Source organism: Ailuropoda melanoleuca, chromosome 14 (assembly GCF_002007445.2).
Source record: "Ailuropoda melanoleuca isolate Jingjing chromosome 14, ASM200744v2, whole genome shotgun sequence".
NCBI lineage: Eukaryota > Metazoa > Chordata > Mammalia > Carnivora > Ursidae > Ailuropoda > Ailuropoda melanoleuca.
Genome location: NC_048231.1, coordinates 39,125,189 through 39,140,134, shown reverse-complemented (window position 1 = coordinate 39,140,134; position 14,946 = coordinate 39,125,189). Strand labels below are relative to the sequence as shown.

Below are 14,946 nucleotides of genomic sequence, written 5' to 3'. Positions count from 1 at the left end.
GAAGCACGCCCAACAGCGGGCCTCCAGCGACCCGGCACCAAGCGGACACGCCCCACCGAGGGGCCCCCGCGGGGGCACGAACCCCAGGGCGCGGGTGCCTCCGGCGTGCGGGTGAGCATCTGGGAAGTTCCCAGGAAGCGAGGGGGCGTCAGACACAGCAGCCGTGAGGCCTGCAGGTCAGCGGCGGGGGAGGAGGGCCGTCCAGGACGGACGCCCGGGGCCAGCAGGCAAGGCCCCGTCTGGCCTGGCGCGGTCAGCGGGATGTCGACCCCACCGGTTCCCTTCCTGGAGCTGGAACCGGCTTTGCGGTGATGGACCGTGGAGGCTTCAGGGGAAATGCTGCAGTTCAAACAGAAATTCAATGTCAAGTCCCCTTATTTCTATAAGCTGTGCTTTCTTTTAAAGGTTACTGGGGGTCAGAGAGAGACGGGCAACACGCACAGGCCCCCATCGAAGACTTGAGACTGCCGTCGTGAGGAAGCCCGCGTACAGGTCTGGGGCCCAGCTGCGGCCCGGGCTGCCTGCTCCGAGGCAGGCGTGCTGTCTGCGTCCTCCGTGGTTACACTCGGGGAGGAAGGAGCAAAGGACAGGCCCGGGCTGATGAAGAGTCGTGCCCGCCTGGCCTGCATGCCGCCAACCTCGTGGAGTCCAGTTGTCCTCAGCGCTGTGGGGACTGCCAGTCTGCCCACCAGACACCGCACGGAGCTGTGCCAACACCAATCCGCCGAATAGCCTATTAGGCCCCCAGGGGGGAAGCTATTACCGGACGAGGGACGATTCCTGAATCTAATATTTAATAAGCTGTTCTGTTCTCACCAGAGTTGCCATTTTATTCCTGCCAGAGATTCCATTTGAAAATTAAATACTCCAGCTCTTGGTCACGCAGAGACTAAGAGGCAAATGTCATTTGTAAAGTGATGTCCCTTTAGAGATGCCCTGGAAACGGTGAGAGGTGAGATCTCGGCAGGCTAACTTCCTCCAGGAGTTTCCAGCCGTGGATGCGCCTTCCCTCACCCGCCGCGGGGGCCTCACCGCTCACAGAACGCCTGGTGGGGCCCAGGCCCCGGAGCACCCCGGGGTGGGAGGCGGGCAGAGCAGGCCTTGGCTCCCCACCCTGCCCCAGACCCACTGCTCACTTAGGGCCTGGGGCCTGGGCTCCTGCGGGGTGGCCTCGACTTGCCCAACGACAGGTTACATTTCCCCAGAGAGGCCCCGCAGCCTGGTCTCTAACGAGAGAAGTCACCGGGAGAAAACGACGCTCTTGTCAGACATCCGGGACAAAGGCTTTCTCGGGGCACAAGCGTGTAAGGGCGGCTCTGAGACGGGTGCCTGGGCAAAGCACAGCCTCTTACTGTCAGGGTCCGCGTCCTGCCGCAGGGGAGGGGGCCCTCTTGTGTCTCCCTAAGGCCCCTCTAGCTGGAGTCGCTTCCAGAGCGGCCCACCCACCGCGAGAGGCTGGTTTGGAGGCCGCGACACGAGAGGAGGGGACGGGACTGAGCGCCTCCAGAGGCCCCGTCCTCTTCAGGACCCACGGGTCCAGATTCAACTCTTTCAACAGGCAGCCACACACGGAAGGACGGACCGAGAGTATTTTTTCAAGGCACAAACTATTTTTAAAAGATTAAAATGTGTGTGTCTTTTTAAACTTGCTGTCAATCTAGTAGTGTTGCGGGCTTAAAATCTACTCCAGGCTAAGAACACACGACCGTTCCCGCGGCGGCAGATCCCAGGGGGCCCGTGAGGGCGGGGTCGGACACCGGGTCTTCTGCTTTGGCAGCTTAGCGTCAGAGGCCAAGGGCACACACTTCGCCCCGGAGGCTCAGGGGGGCGGCCCGGTCAGGAAGATGCTGGGGCGCACCCCCTGAGACCATGAGAGGCGGCCAGGAGGGAGCTTCCCGAGGCCCTGCCAGCCCCTAGCTCCAGGTCCAAACATCTCCGGTCGGCCAGGAGCACCAGGGCCTGACCAGGGCTAGTCACGCGTTGGCCTCACAGCCTCCGGGGACCCTGCAGATCGAGGCTGGCATCCCGGCCTTGAGGCATTCAGGGTCAGAGACGTCAGGGTGCTGCGGAGAGTGAGGGGACACTTCACAGCAGGACAGTATGAATGGCCAACTCTTCCCACCCTCAGTGGGCCTTCCCGCACTGCCCTCTCTGCAGCGGGGCCTCGGGGCCTGGTGTCTAAGGCCCGGCCTCCACAGTGGTGATGAGGCCTCCAGCACGCCCCAGCACACCGTTCAAGACCAGGAAGAGGAAGGCAAGGAACCCCCCCAGGACAAGAGCTCCTACAGAAGCCGGCAGGTGTCCCCACGCCGCCAGCTGCTGGCTGGGTGGCTGAAGAGGACGTCGGAGGCCGGGCGTGCGGGGCACCAAGGCCAGCTGGCAGCCCAGGACGCCTTCAGAGCGTCGGCACTGCCGTTCATGGGGCCTCCGCCCAGCTCAGCTGAAGGTCCACCAACTGCCCTTGGGCGGCCGGGAGTCAGAACAGACGAGGGCCACACACAGCCGGTGCCTCCGATACAACCGAGGTTTCCTTTAGTGCGCGTCTCCTTAGGAGAACTCCGAGCGGGCAGCGAGAGGGAGAAATGCCCGCGGCTACTTGCTCTGTAAACATCAACGAGGCCCATACTTTTATAGCATTTACAAGTTTTCTTTTTTGGTTCATTCAGACTTTTGTGAAGCCACCCGGGAAACTGACTACCACAACTGTCTACGTGCATAGTCCATTCGCTTGTGTTTATTACACATCCGGGTACAAAGGGCTGCCCCGCCCCACCGCGTGCATGAGTCTCGAGCTGCAACAGTGACAACAGAACAGCCAAAGACCAAGACAGTGAAACAGAAACATGATTTTCTTAAAATGATAATAATACTGATACTAAAGATTCACTAATTAGTGTAACAGTTATAAGAACTTAATTTATCAACATTTCATATTAGGAAGGCTATCGAATTTATTCATCAAGAAATTAGATGAAAATGTAAAAAAAGAACCATATTTTACTTTTGATTTTCATTAAGGGTAAATGATCATACAATTTTATACAACGTCACCTAACAGTCTTTAATAAACTTAGGTACACAGAAATTAAAAACGCAGGAAATATTTCCTTTTACACTTTGAAGTTGAGAGCAGCAGTGCGAGCACAACATGAAGTCATGTCACAGGTGCAGCGACAAACCAGAGCTAATACCTGGGGGGCTGTCCCCTCCACTGGGGGGGGGAGCATTTTCACACAGCTTTGAATCTGGGCTCTGAACACGAGTGCTTTTCGATGTGAGCCCCCGACTCCACTCTCTGGACTGCTGTCTGCGCTCACAGGCCATCCCTGGGGTCACAGAGCTGAGCCCCTTGATGACCCAAACCGATGGCAGTCCCCAGCAGCCCACTGCGACAGGCGTGCTGGACAAGGAGGGCCTCGCTGCCCAGTCCCTTCTGCCTTCCCAGGATGGCTGACACTGCCAGGTTACTTATCAGGCCCACCGCACACGTGCAGGGGTTCTCCGCTGCGGAAGGAAACCCCAACAGTGGACACACCCAGCAGCACAGGCAAGTCACAGGGGCCATCGACCGGCTGGTCTGAGCCGAGCCCTTGGGCGCAGAAGGGATGCTGTGCTCCGTGCGTCTCGCCCGGAAAAGCTAGTCGGACTTTGCTTCTAGCTTTCCTCGGACAGTCAGGTACACAAAGGTGGCATCTGGGTTTCCCAAAGGATTCCTTCTCCAGCCCTCCCTGACCCTGTGGCCTTTCCCCTCACACTTTGAGCTTCCCCAAGAAAAAAACCGAACAGCTCCCTGCCCAGGCCGGAGGCGCGGAGAGCCCTGTGTGCAGGTGAAAATGTCTGATAAAGCCTCTGCAGCAACTTCTGCACTGACTCGACACCTGACGGGGTCTTAAAATTCAAGATGCACCACAAGGAAGTGGGGGACCTGGGGGAACTTGTCAGCTAGGACTTGGGTGTTAGGCCAGTGAAGGAGAACACCTGAGTCCCACCGGGACATGTGCGCATACCCATAAAGACAGGTAAGTTTCGTCACGTTTTGTTCCTTGTGGCTTCTGAGTGGCTGGGGCGTTAATCGTGGTGACAGCTTACTTCTGCTTTCCACTTCTCCCCTGTCCTGTCCTGTCCTAGGTATTTATCCTCAGTCCCAAGGCTATGGCTCACAGAACACTTCCAAAATGCTCTAGAAGGTTCAATCAGCACAAAAGACAAAATTAAGATTCCTTACCACTATTTAAGTGAATTTAGAACCCAAAGTTACCGATTATTTTTAAAGAGTCTGCCTACTCCCTCTTACACATTTGTTTTTAAAAGAAAGCAGGATTTTCCAAAGGCTTCCTTCTCCGGCCCTCTGGGATTTTAATCCCCTGCCCTTGAGGAAGAGGAGAAGCTCAGAGAAAGGCTGGGGTTGTCCGAAGTCCCAGGCAGGCAAGACAGGCGGGAAGGGCCACCACTGCGTGGCCGTGCTCTCTGAGGGCTTGGGTCCCTGCACGCAGACCAGGAGGGAGGTGGGTTCGAGAGCCACCCTGAGCTGCTTCTGTCTGTGCCTTTCTTCCGTGCACAGCAGAGAGGCTGTGCCGGCCGAGCAAGGAACAGCCTCCTTTGCCAATAGCTGTTTTCTTCCAGACGTTAAGTTAGAAAAGATATTCTTGCTCAGGATAACACTGAAGTGAGAACACCATGAACAGTTTCAATGAGGAAGCTCAAAGTGTGCTGAGGAAACTAGAAAAGCGCTCCCCAGATATGCCCTCATGGCCGCCGTGGAAGCCGCCTGGCCCTGGGCCTTCCACACCTGAGGCCAGCACCTTGGCGGGGGTGAAGGGTCCCCTCTCCACGTCCCGGGGCTGCAGGAGCCTCTGCCGGAAGCCAGTCGGAGAGAGGGCCCGCCCGCCCCTCCAGTGCCTCTCTTCTCCTAGAGCTCTGGGCAGCTCTAGTCCTGGTCTCGGAGAACGCCTTGCATTCTGTCCTCCTGACTGCAGGACAGGTGCTCTGCTGGCTGTCAAAGAAAGGGGGCGGGCATCAGAAGGGCCGCCGTGCAGGCCCTCCCCAGCACCTGACACCCAGCAACGGGCCCAGAGGGGACCGGACAGATGTTAAGGATACGCTCACCAGCACAAACAGGAAGAGCGAGATGGTGACCAAGCCCCAAATCCCAAACTGTGACATGACCATGGTTTTTAAAACTGGGGGATGGGGAGGCAGGGGGCGGAGAGAGACACCATGGGCTTCTGTCAGCACATTTCAGAGCTTGATTTTAGGGGAACAGGAAACTCCTCCTCTTGCCCCCCCCCTTTCTGGCAGCACACGCGGCAAGACGGAGGGTACCTGAGGGTGAAAGGACTCAAGCCACACCACAGCTTTCCCGGCGGCAGCGTGGGGCGCGGCGCACTCAGAACCGGAGGTCGCGAGAAGCCTCCCCACGAAGGCTGCTTACCCGGGGCCGGCCCCTCGGCCCGGGCCCCACACCAAGTCCCGAATTTGGACACTGCACACGCAGTGCCTCAGAAGCATCTGAACTGAAACTGCTAGAACTACACGGGTGCACAAAAGTACGCCAGAGCTCCGGAGCCTGATCCTCCCCCTCTGACGCCCGATTCACCTCCGGGGTGGAAACCGCCCACAAGGACGACTGTCCGGGGCCTTAGGCCAGTTAACACTTAGGAACAAAGGACCACATCTTAACAGTAAACAGGACATTAACATATACCGATGATGTCATGCATAAATGAGGCCGAGGGGGGGGCACCTGGAAGGCCAGCACGGTGGGTAGAGTGAACTGGGGGGGGGGAGAGCAGGCCGGGGGAAGTGGGGTCTGGCCCTCCCGGAGGGCTGCACGCTGCAGAGAAACCAGGAGCCTCGTGTCCACTCTGCTGTATCACACCCACTCCTCAGAGTGCCAGCGGTCAGCGTCTCCACGTTTAATGACAAAGGCGTGCAAAACAGAAAACAACCGAAACCCCCGAAGTAAGTTAACAAATAAGATAACCGTCATCTTGACATAAAAGCTGTAGGTATCTCCGCCTGCGTGAAACTGGCGTTCGAACTCCCCACACGGCCGAGAAGGACCACAGGCCCGAGAGCTACGCCAGCCCGCAGAAGCAGCTCGGCGTCCGGCCAGGGGGAAGCCGGTCAGGATGGAGCCGAGCGGGGGTCATGACAGCCACCCAGTAATAAGGAGAGGGCACCCTACACGTGTGCCTCTCCTCTGCGCGGGAAAACAAAATCCAAACCAGGGCAACCTCGGGAGGCACTCTGAGTCGGGGGTGGGGGGGTCTGTCAGTCTCCACAAAACAAGGCCTGTCCCGGGGCTACAGTTCTACCTTTTTGACCAAAAACAGCATCACCAACAACAAAAAAAACCCACAGTAAACCACAAAAGAAACCAAAACCTCCTTTCCCTTGTTGGAAAAAAACATAAGCAAAGCGCATCCAACATAAAAGGTCTTGGCTTATGTGGCAAGAGGCACTTCTGACCCCTGCTGTGGGCGTCCTCGGCCGCGGCTCCCGGGAGCTGGCCAGGCTCGGAGGAAGGTGGGTATTTTACTCAGTGCACAGAATCTCAATCAAAGTGCTACAAACTGCTTCTTTGAAAAAAGATGTTTATTAAACAATTTTAATTGTCATAAAATGACTAAAATGGGTTTTAAAAATTAAGGCTCTTCTCTTTCTGTGGATTGCCAGAACAATGTAAAAATAATATCAATCAACCCTGCTGAATGCTTTGTTCCTAAAGTTAAATTTCATAGATTCCTAAACATTTTATGATTAAGATAAAAACTGGACTAGAAATGACAATTAATGGCCGTCCATACTGAACACGCACTCTGATCAGGTGTACAACATTCTGATTGAGTAGTTAAGCAAAAATATTCCAGTTAAAGCAGAAATTTTAATTTTAGCATTTTAAAGTCATTGTTTCCCACACTGTCATGAGTTTCCTAAGTCGAAATAGTCTAATACAGGAGCGCTAACCTTGGGACTGTATCTACTCCCAGGAGGGTGACTGACTTGGCTGGCAATTAGTTTGATTATATTTTTTTTAAACGTTCTAAGTTGAATTATCAAATGATTCAGAATTACATGGCATGCAGTATCCAAAATTATGGCTCTGATGCATTTAGATTTACATTAAGAGTAAGAAGTGCCATTCACATTCATTGTACACCCACCCCTCCCGCAAGAAAAAAATCACTACCTATCCAAGTTCTAGATCTGGTGCAGCATTAAGGGTTAAAACTTACCACTTTACCAGGCCTTCCCCATGTGCAAATAAATCCCTCCTGACAAGCAGTGACTATACAGTCTTCAAGAAAAATTAACACAGTCAGTCTTTCATGTGCTATCTTTTTACAGATGAGCGGCTCTAACAAGGGAACGTCTTCCATCCGAGGACACAGGGGTGTCCCCAGGGTTTTAGCTGGGTCCGTTTTGGTTTTAGTAACGAGGTTCAGTTTGTCGCTGCTCTTGCTAGAAATGTGTCCCATGCTATGGTTTCGCTTGTGGTCTTTCTCATGGTGCCTGTCCTTCCGGTCGTGCAGGGAGAGCGTCGCGAATTTGCTGACCCCAGAAGCGATGGCACCATCGGCCACGCTGCTCTTGCTGCTGGCGTTGGAGACGGTGGAATGGGGGAGGCTGTTGGAGCGGGGCAGGGGCGGGGGCGCGGAGTTGCCCGGCGTCGTGACACTGTTCCCCGTGCTGCCGGCAGGAGGGCTCGTGGCGTTCATGACATTTGTGTGTGTCCTTGCTCTCGAGAGGGGCTGGTGAGGGAAAAGGATGTCTTCCGTCAGGTCCCAGAGGCAGAGCTGTGTGTCCTGGCCCACCGAGCCGAACCGGTACGTCACACTGACGGGGCGGCTCTCAGCAGAGTTCCGTTTGGACAGCCTGGACTGTGTACTGTTCGCCCGGTCTCGGCCAAAATGAAGAAGGTCCTGGAAGTCCTCGTCACTGCCACTAAACTCCATGGGGTCGCTTTCTTCCACGCTCGTGGTATAGGGGTCAAATGCGACCACACTGACCCAGGATTTGTGCCCGTGGCCTCGAGCGATCACTCGGCAGTCTCCGAAAGACCAGACGGTCACCAGGTCGTCCTCGCCGCCCGTCACGACGTACTTGCCGTCCGGGCTCCAGCACACACACAGCAAGCCTCCGAAGTAACTCTTCATCGTGCCGTGCAACTCCACCGAGTCAAAGCTGAACACCCGCAGAAACCCGTCCTGGCTCACGCAGGCCAAGAACTTGCCATCTGGGGAGAAAGCAAACTCGTTGAGGGCCCCCTCGCCCACTGTCCACTTAAGGAGAGGGTTCCTCGTGGATTTGCTCTTGCAAGTGTGTACGGCAAAGCTCTCGCCCTGCTTCAGAAGCTGGTAGTGGGGGGCTGTGGTGCCACAAGCGTGCTCCACGTTATACAAGTACATGTTCCCGCTCGCATGGGCTACTAGGAAAAGGCTTTCCGAACCGGGAACCCATTTGACACAGGTTACGCGTGACTTGTCTATTAGTCTCTGTGAAGACAAAGGAGAACAAGTTATCACAATGGAGAAGCTTTAAAGGTCTACTTTTCCAGCAAGCAACTTGTCTGCTTCTCGGTGAGAAGGGAAGAGTCCATCCAGGCACTGCACACTCTATCCCGTGGTCAGCCAAGCCAGCGAAGAGCATGTGGGCCCCTTGCAGAATTACTTTCTAGAAGTGCACGTGGGTGTCAGGCACTGGCCTTCGCCGCGGGAGTCAGTCACTCACCACACACCGCTGAGGCCTGCTACGTGCCGGACACCGCGCCGGGGCAGGGCAGGGGGGGGCGCCAGCCCCCGGAAACCCTCCTCTCTCCTGCCAGGAGCGTCTGAATGTGCGCCTTCCTGGCCCCTACACACAGCACCCTCTCTACAAAGACCCCCGGGGAAGCCGCTCTGCCCCCCGGCTTCTCTGCACTTTAGTCCCGTGAGTCACGCGCTGTCTACACCTGCCCCTCTGCTCAGCGGCTCCGGGGTAGGGGACGCAGCGTGCAGCCGCTGGCAGCAGCACACGTGCCAGCAGCGCGCGTGCCGGGCTCCCCGTCAGCCCCGGCTCACTGAGACTCCTCACTCACATTCGCAGTCCTGTGTGTGCATTTAAAAGCAATTCCTCCAGATCTTCTTTGGAACAAGGTGGTGTTTAAAAAAATAAACAGACGACTGATTCGGGAGGATGTGCCCATCACTGCCGCTCCAGCCACGCTAATTCCTGCTCGGCTGACCAGGGTTCCTTTCACAGGCACAGATCAGGAGTCTTGCCTTTAAAACCGAAAGACCAAAGTGAAACCACCCGAAGACACAACACGTGTGCGGCCCTGCTTGCAGACCCGGCCGTGGGGCTCCCCGGCACGGCGGCTCCCACCTGGGTGCCCCGCGGGAAGGTGCCTGGTCCCAAAGCACGTCACCGGAAGCCAACCAGAAGCTCCCAACCCTCCCAAGTTTTTAGAACTCCTCCTGCCGAACCTTCTCCGAGGCCACGTGCCCAGGAACCGGCTGCCTCAGGAGCCCGGCGGACTCCGGGTGAGTTGAACACTACCACCTCCCCTCCCTGGTTGGGACTCCTGGCCCCAGCCTTGAGGACCCGGGGCACCGACACGAACCTCCCTGCCCCGCCGTCGGCTCTGCGCACCTGTGCGGAGTGTGCGGCATTTTCCCAGAAAAGCACAGAACATGAAATCACTTGGGTTTTTCAGAGAAGAGATGCACGGACTGAGCAAGCTGCAGAACGGCAGGCCCCGGCCAGGGACGTGAAGGGCGGCTGGCCCCGCACAGCACGTGGGGCCCGGGGCGGGCAGAGGTTCCGCAGCAGGTGACACGGCCTACTGCCCCAGACGCCGGAGCCACAGGGCGGCACCGCCGACCTCTGAAGTCAACAGACATGTGAGCTGGCCTTGGGCACACAGCCAACATTTTCATCCCCTGCCTCCTTCCCATCCTACCTCTAAAAGGCCCCTGACCTGCACCAATGCCAACAACCTAAAAGCCCAGTGACCACTCTGGCAGGGTTCCCACGAGGCCTGCACTGCTTCTTCCTTAAAAGGTTACAGAAGTAACTCGCAAGGCCAGATCAGGGCTTTCGTCCTGGGGACGCCCAGCCCCATCTGTCAGACCGTGCTGTCCCCGCCGGGCCCAGGCTGCCCAGCCGGCCTCGGACCACCATGGCTCACCGGCATCGGGGGCGGCCTGGTCAGGCGGTGACAACGGTACCTCGCACTGGCAGCCAAACCCGTGGCTCTCGGTTCCTGCCCCTCACACGTCACCGCAACCAGACAGATCGCGGTCTGGCCAAGAGAACACCACTGCCACTCCATCCTGTGTGGAAATTTTTAAGGACAAACCACTATGCTTAGGAGAAAATTTTATTTTTGGCTTAAAGAGATACAACAAAAATAATTCCATTAAGCCCTGAAATTGTAATACTGTCAAGTAAACAGAGTCTAGTTCCGCAACTCAGACGTGAAGACAAAGAATGACAGCACTGTTAAAATAAATGTCACTGGGAAACAAAACACACTTAGAGACTTCATTCCTTATGAAACAGGTGCATCAAGACGACTGTAAGTAGATCCGTGGATGTAACTTGTGGACAGCAGTGCGGGCAGCTGCAAACCCCAGTGAGCAAGGCGCCGGGACCCAGCTCGGCCCCAGCAGATCGTGTGCCCCCGTGTGGCCAAAGCCTTGGCGTCGGGCGGCGCTACCCGGGGCGCCCCCAGGGCTGCGGCATGCGACACACACGGTGCGCCAGCAGTGCTCACCTCCCATCGGAGGCTCAACTCTGCGTGCCGGGCACTGGGCCAGGGGCTCTGCCCACTGAAAAGGACCCGCAAGGCCCACTTCTGTTTTGTCTGAGGCGGCAGTCTATTCATCATTCACAGAAAAGCGCGCGGGGGAGAGCTCACTCACACCCCTTTCCTCCCTTCCAGATCACCTGTCCCCGGAGTCACCAGCGTGAAGCTACCTGTCTCTCCCTCCAGAGTGTCTCCGTCCATGGGCAAGGCACCACAGAGCACCGAGGCACCGAGCGCCCTGCTGCGGCTCACTCAGTCACGCATCCGCAGCTGTTCGCACGGGCACCCACACCGCTTCCCTGTTCTTCTCTAAAGCTGCAGTTTCCCTGCCATGGATGGGAATGCGGTCATCTGTTTTAGAAGTCCCCACCGCTGGCCATTTCCGTAGCAATGACCGACCTCGCGCACACGGCAGATTTCACGCGTACACGTACACGTACACTGCAGGACGAACTCCCGGGAACACAGCCGGGGCAAAAGGTACCTACATCTTAATTTTTATAGATATTGCTAAATTACCACTCACGGAGGACAGAACACTCTATTCTCAGCAATGTAAGAGCACCCGCTTCCCCCTAGCAAGGTAGATATAATCACCATATTACCACCAGGAAACAGAGGCTCTGAGAGGCCAGGAAACTCTCCTGCAGCCCCACTCATTCACCGGCTCACCCACCCGCTCGCTCATCATTGCTTCATTCTTTCTCGAATGCATTAATGCCAAGTGCTGATACAGCACTGATTAAAACGGACAGGCATTCGCATCCAAGTGAGAGGAGAAGACAGTGAAATCTGCAAGATCTGAGGGTGACAAGAGCTGTGGAGAAAAACAAACCAGGGGGAGAAGGCACAGTGCTGACGGGGGGGGGGGGCAGGAGGCTGGGCGCCTTTGATCTCAGGCAGGAAGGCCTAGTGAGACTCCTCGGATGGCAAGGGCTGGCTGAGCAGGCTGACAGCACGCAGCGGGCAGGCCAAGAGCACGTGGGGAAGAGCATCCTCCCAGAGGGAACCATAGCTGCGAGGTGCTGAGGCAGGAGCAAACCCAGTACCGGGCATCCCAGAGAAAGAAGGGAGCCAGAGCAGGTGGAACAGACTGGCCAAGGTGGGGCTGCCATCTCCTGCACCACCGAGAGACATCAAACCAAGGCCAGGGCCACTCACACCTGTTCTCAGGAACAGGCCATGAGCCTGCCTCAGACCCCAAGCCAAGGCAGGAGGCACAACTCGAGGGCTAGCTAGTAGAGAGTCACTGAATTTAAACAGCTCTGGTCTGGATTTAACAAAAAAGGAAGAAAAAAGAAAGCATTTCACTCCTGTCTCTAATTAAGAAACAAGTATCTAGAACATTGTATTCAAATAAATATAAAGAACGAAGCCCAGTTTCTACACCGTAAAGGTGTGTTTCTGTTGCTAAAAGTAGTAAAAAAGATAAAGAATCTTAGTGCCCCATGTTAAGTAACAGGATGACCCTGGTAAGCTTGAATTCTCCAGTATGAATGGGGCCGTGATCTGGACGCACGATGACAAAACAGCCTCAGCAGAAGCCGGGCCCCCTCTGAGGAGCTCCTGAGCAGAGCGGGGAGGGTGGGGGGTGGGTGCAGAAAGAAGGGGGGGGCGCGTGGGGAGGACTGTGCTGGGAGTGGCTCAGGACAGAAGTCCTGGCGAGTGTGGGGACACACGCGGCACTACACGTGGCACCTGTTTTGGCTGAAGGGGCAGGGAATTAGGTCTGGAATTGTGAACTGGGGCTCAGCACAGTGAAGTCTCAGGCTAAGGGGCTTTGGGCCGTGACCTTGAAGCCCTGGGCCACCAATCCCACAGCCCTGAGCACTTGAAATGTGCCGGAAGTGAGATGTGCTGCAAAATATACACTGGATTCTGAAGACTGAAAACCTACAGACATAATCTCATAATTTCGTATTACATATATGTTAAGATACTATTTCGGGTATACAGAGAAAACAAAATCTTAATTTCACCCATTTTTTGCTTACTTAATGTGCTGTCAGAAAATTTAAGACTGCGTATGTGCCTCACACACACTACTGGCGGTGTGGCTGCATACAGTCAGGGAGGGAAGGCTTCTGAAAAGGGAAGTGACAGAATAAAGAGGAATCCCCCCTGGCAGAAGGTACAGAATGGAAGATGGGAGGCGGGAGGTGGGTGGGGAGGAACCAGTTAGGAGGCTGTGATAGTTGTGTGTGGACAAAAAGGTCTGGACAGTGACGGGTGGCAGCATGGCAAGATGGGCTGTTAACGATGGCTTAGGCTGGGGGGAACAGGAGGTGGGGGTGGGGAAGAGGCCTGTGAATTCTCCTGGGCCTGGAACTCAAGCGACTGCCACATACAGAGAAGGCGGGGGGTGGATTATGCTGGGGAGACACCCAAGTGTCCTCATCGAGCAGGCAAGGAGAACAAGGACACCAGCTGAGAACAGGGAGAGCCAGATCTGTGACCTCCTAAGATCCCCAAGAAAGGTGCGGTGTGGAAGAGGACAGGGTGACGCCCCACTTATAGGGAGCAGGACAAAAGTCAGGCAGGCAGAAGGAACATGTGAGGAGATGACCCCGAAGTCCCATGAGGAGAGGAAGGAGCTGATGCTGAGTGACCACCAGAGACCAGGAGCTCTGCGGCATCACAAGTGCCCTCCGTGTCCTGTGACGGAGTCTTTGAGGTTGGCTCGGTCTACACACCAGGAAGGGAGGGTCAGAGGGGGGCAGTGGCCCCAGCAGGGCTGAGGCAGGCACAGGAGGAGCAGGGAGGCCTCCTTAGGGAGCAAGTCTGAGGGACCAAGGAGAGGGGTTCGTGGGGATCAAGGGGAAGAAAGCCCCCTGCTCCCTGGCTGCAGAGGAGACACCCAGGGGACACTGACCAGGGGAGGAGGAAAAGGTGTGGAGGACAGTGTGAACCCCACTTCCAGGAAACCAGCAGAGGGCGGATGGAGCAGGACAGCTGCTCAGGGAGGGGGAAGAGGGCAGGGAGGTGGCTGGGAAAGTTCAGCAGTTAAGAAAGTCTCTATGAGGTCACCTGGCTCGGCCACTGGGCTTCCATTAAAAAGTCAAATTCCAAAATGTTTGGAGCCAATTTCTATAACCACTTTTGTAAAAACCAAACACAGTATCTGGAGATGGGTATGCCATCTCTGCACGTCACAGAAGTGGGCTCCCACACCCTCACCTCTCAGTAGTAGTCACCGGCAGCCCCACACAATCCCCACCGCAATTCCGAAGAAACTGTCCTTTTGCTGATACAGAGCCAGTAAAAATCAAACACTAAAACTACTGTCACTAATGGCATTAAGAGAAAAGATTTTCTAACTATAATAAACTAATTAAAAGGAAGCAAGAATAAAAATAAATAACCATGTTAAAGTGTCACTGCTAAGACGAAGCTTTCTAAAGCACTTAGTTGTCTTTTTTATTTTTTGGGGGGGGCGGGGGAATCAAGCAGACTTCACACTGAGCGTGGAGCCTGACGCGGGACTTGATCTCATGACTCTAAGATCATGACCTGAGCCGAAACCAAGAGCTGGACACTTAACCGACTGAGCCACCCAGGTGCCCCTTTTTTTCCTACTATCAACATGACAAGCAGGAAAAAATTACTTAGGGGGCAGTGGGTATGCATTTTATAATGCAGATATTAATTTCTAACAAAAATATTGAAGTAAACAATTCAAAAACCACAGAAGCTGGGGTGCGTGGGTGGCACAGCGGTTAAGCGTCTGCCTTCGGCTCAGGGCGTGATCCCGGCGTTGTGGGATCGAGCCCCACATCAGGCTCCTCTGCTGGAAGCCTGCTTCTTCCTCTCCCACTCCCCCTGCTTGTGTTCCCTCTCTCGCTGGCTGTCTCTATCTCTGTCAAATAAATAAATAAAATCTTAAAAAAAAAAAAAAAACACCACAGAAGCTACGTTGGGGGATGAGGAGGGGGGTGGGAGGGGAGCCATGATGTAGCCACAAGCAAAACTGGCTTTGCTTATGTAAACACTTTTAAAGAAAGCTGCTGTCCTCAGGAAGTGTGAAGAAAGGGTATTTCAGAGCCACAGAAAGGAGGATCAAATGTCGTTTTATCAAAGCTAAAACTTTAAGGAGTAGAGCATTATGTGCTCCTTTCCTTCCTTTGATTAAAAAAAGCAAGAAAACAAAACTAACA

At 55.2% G+C, this 14,946-nt stretch overlaps 1 protein-coding gene across 10 annotated transcripts in view; it reads right to left on the bottom strand.

The window, feature by feature from the left end:
- The window catches only part of WDR20 (WD repeat domain 20), a 64,883-nt gene that overhangs the window by 2,862 nt on the left and 47,075 nt on the right, over positions 1–14,946 (bottom strand). For 5 of the 10 annotated variants that reach the window (XM_034642717.1, XM_034642718.1, XM_034642716.1 and 2 more), the window contains one exon: positions 7,239–8,498. The exons of 2 other annotated variants lie outside the window; for them this stretch is intronic. In XM_034642717.1, coding sequence (XP_034498608.1) covers positions 7,239–8,411 — 1,173 coding nt within the window. In that variant the 5' untranslated portion in view covers positions 8,412–8,498. Of the gene's footprint in view, positions 1–4,912; positions 4,994–7,238; positions 8,499–9,079; positions 9,264–14,946 lie in introns of those variants that run through there. 3 more of the 10 variants (XM_034642720.1, XM_034642724.1, XR_004620314.1) reach the window with 3 other exon arrangements.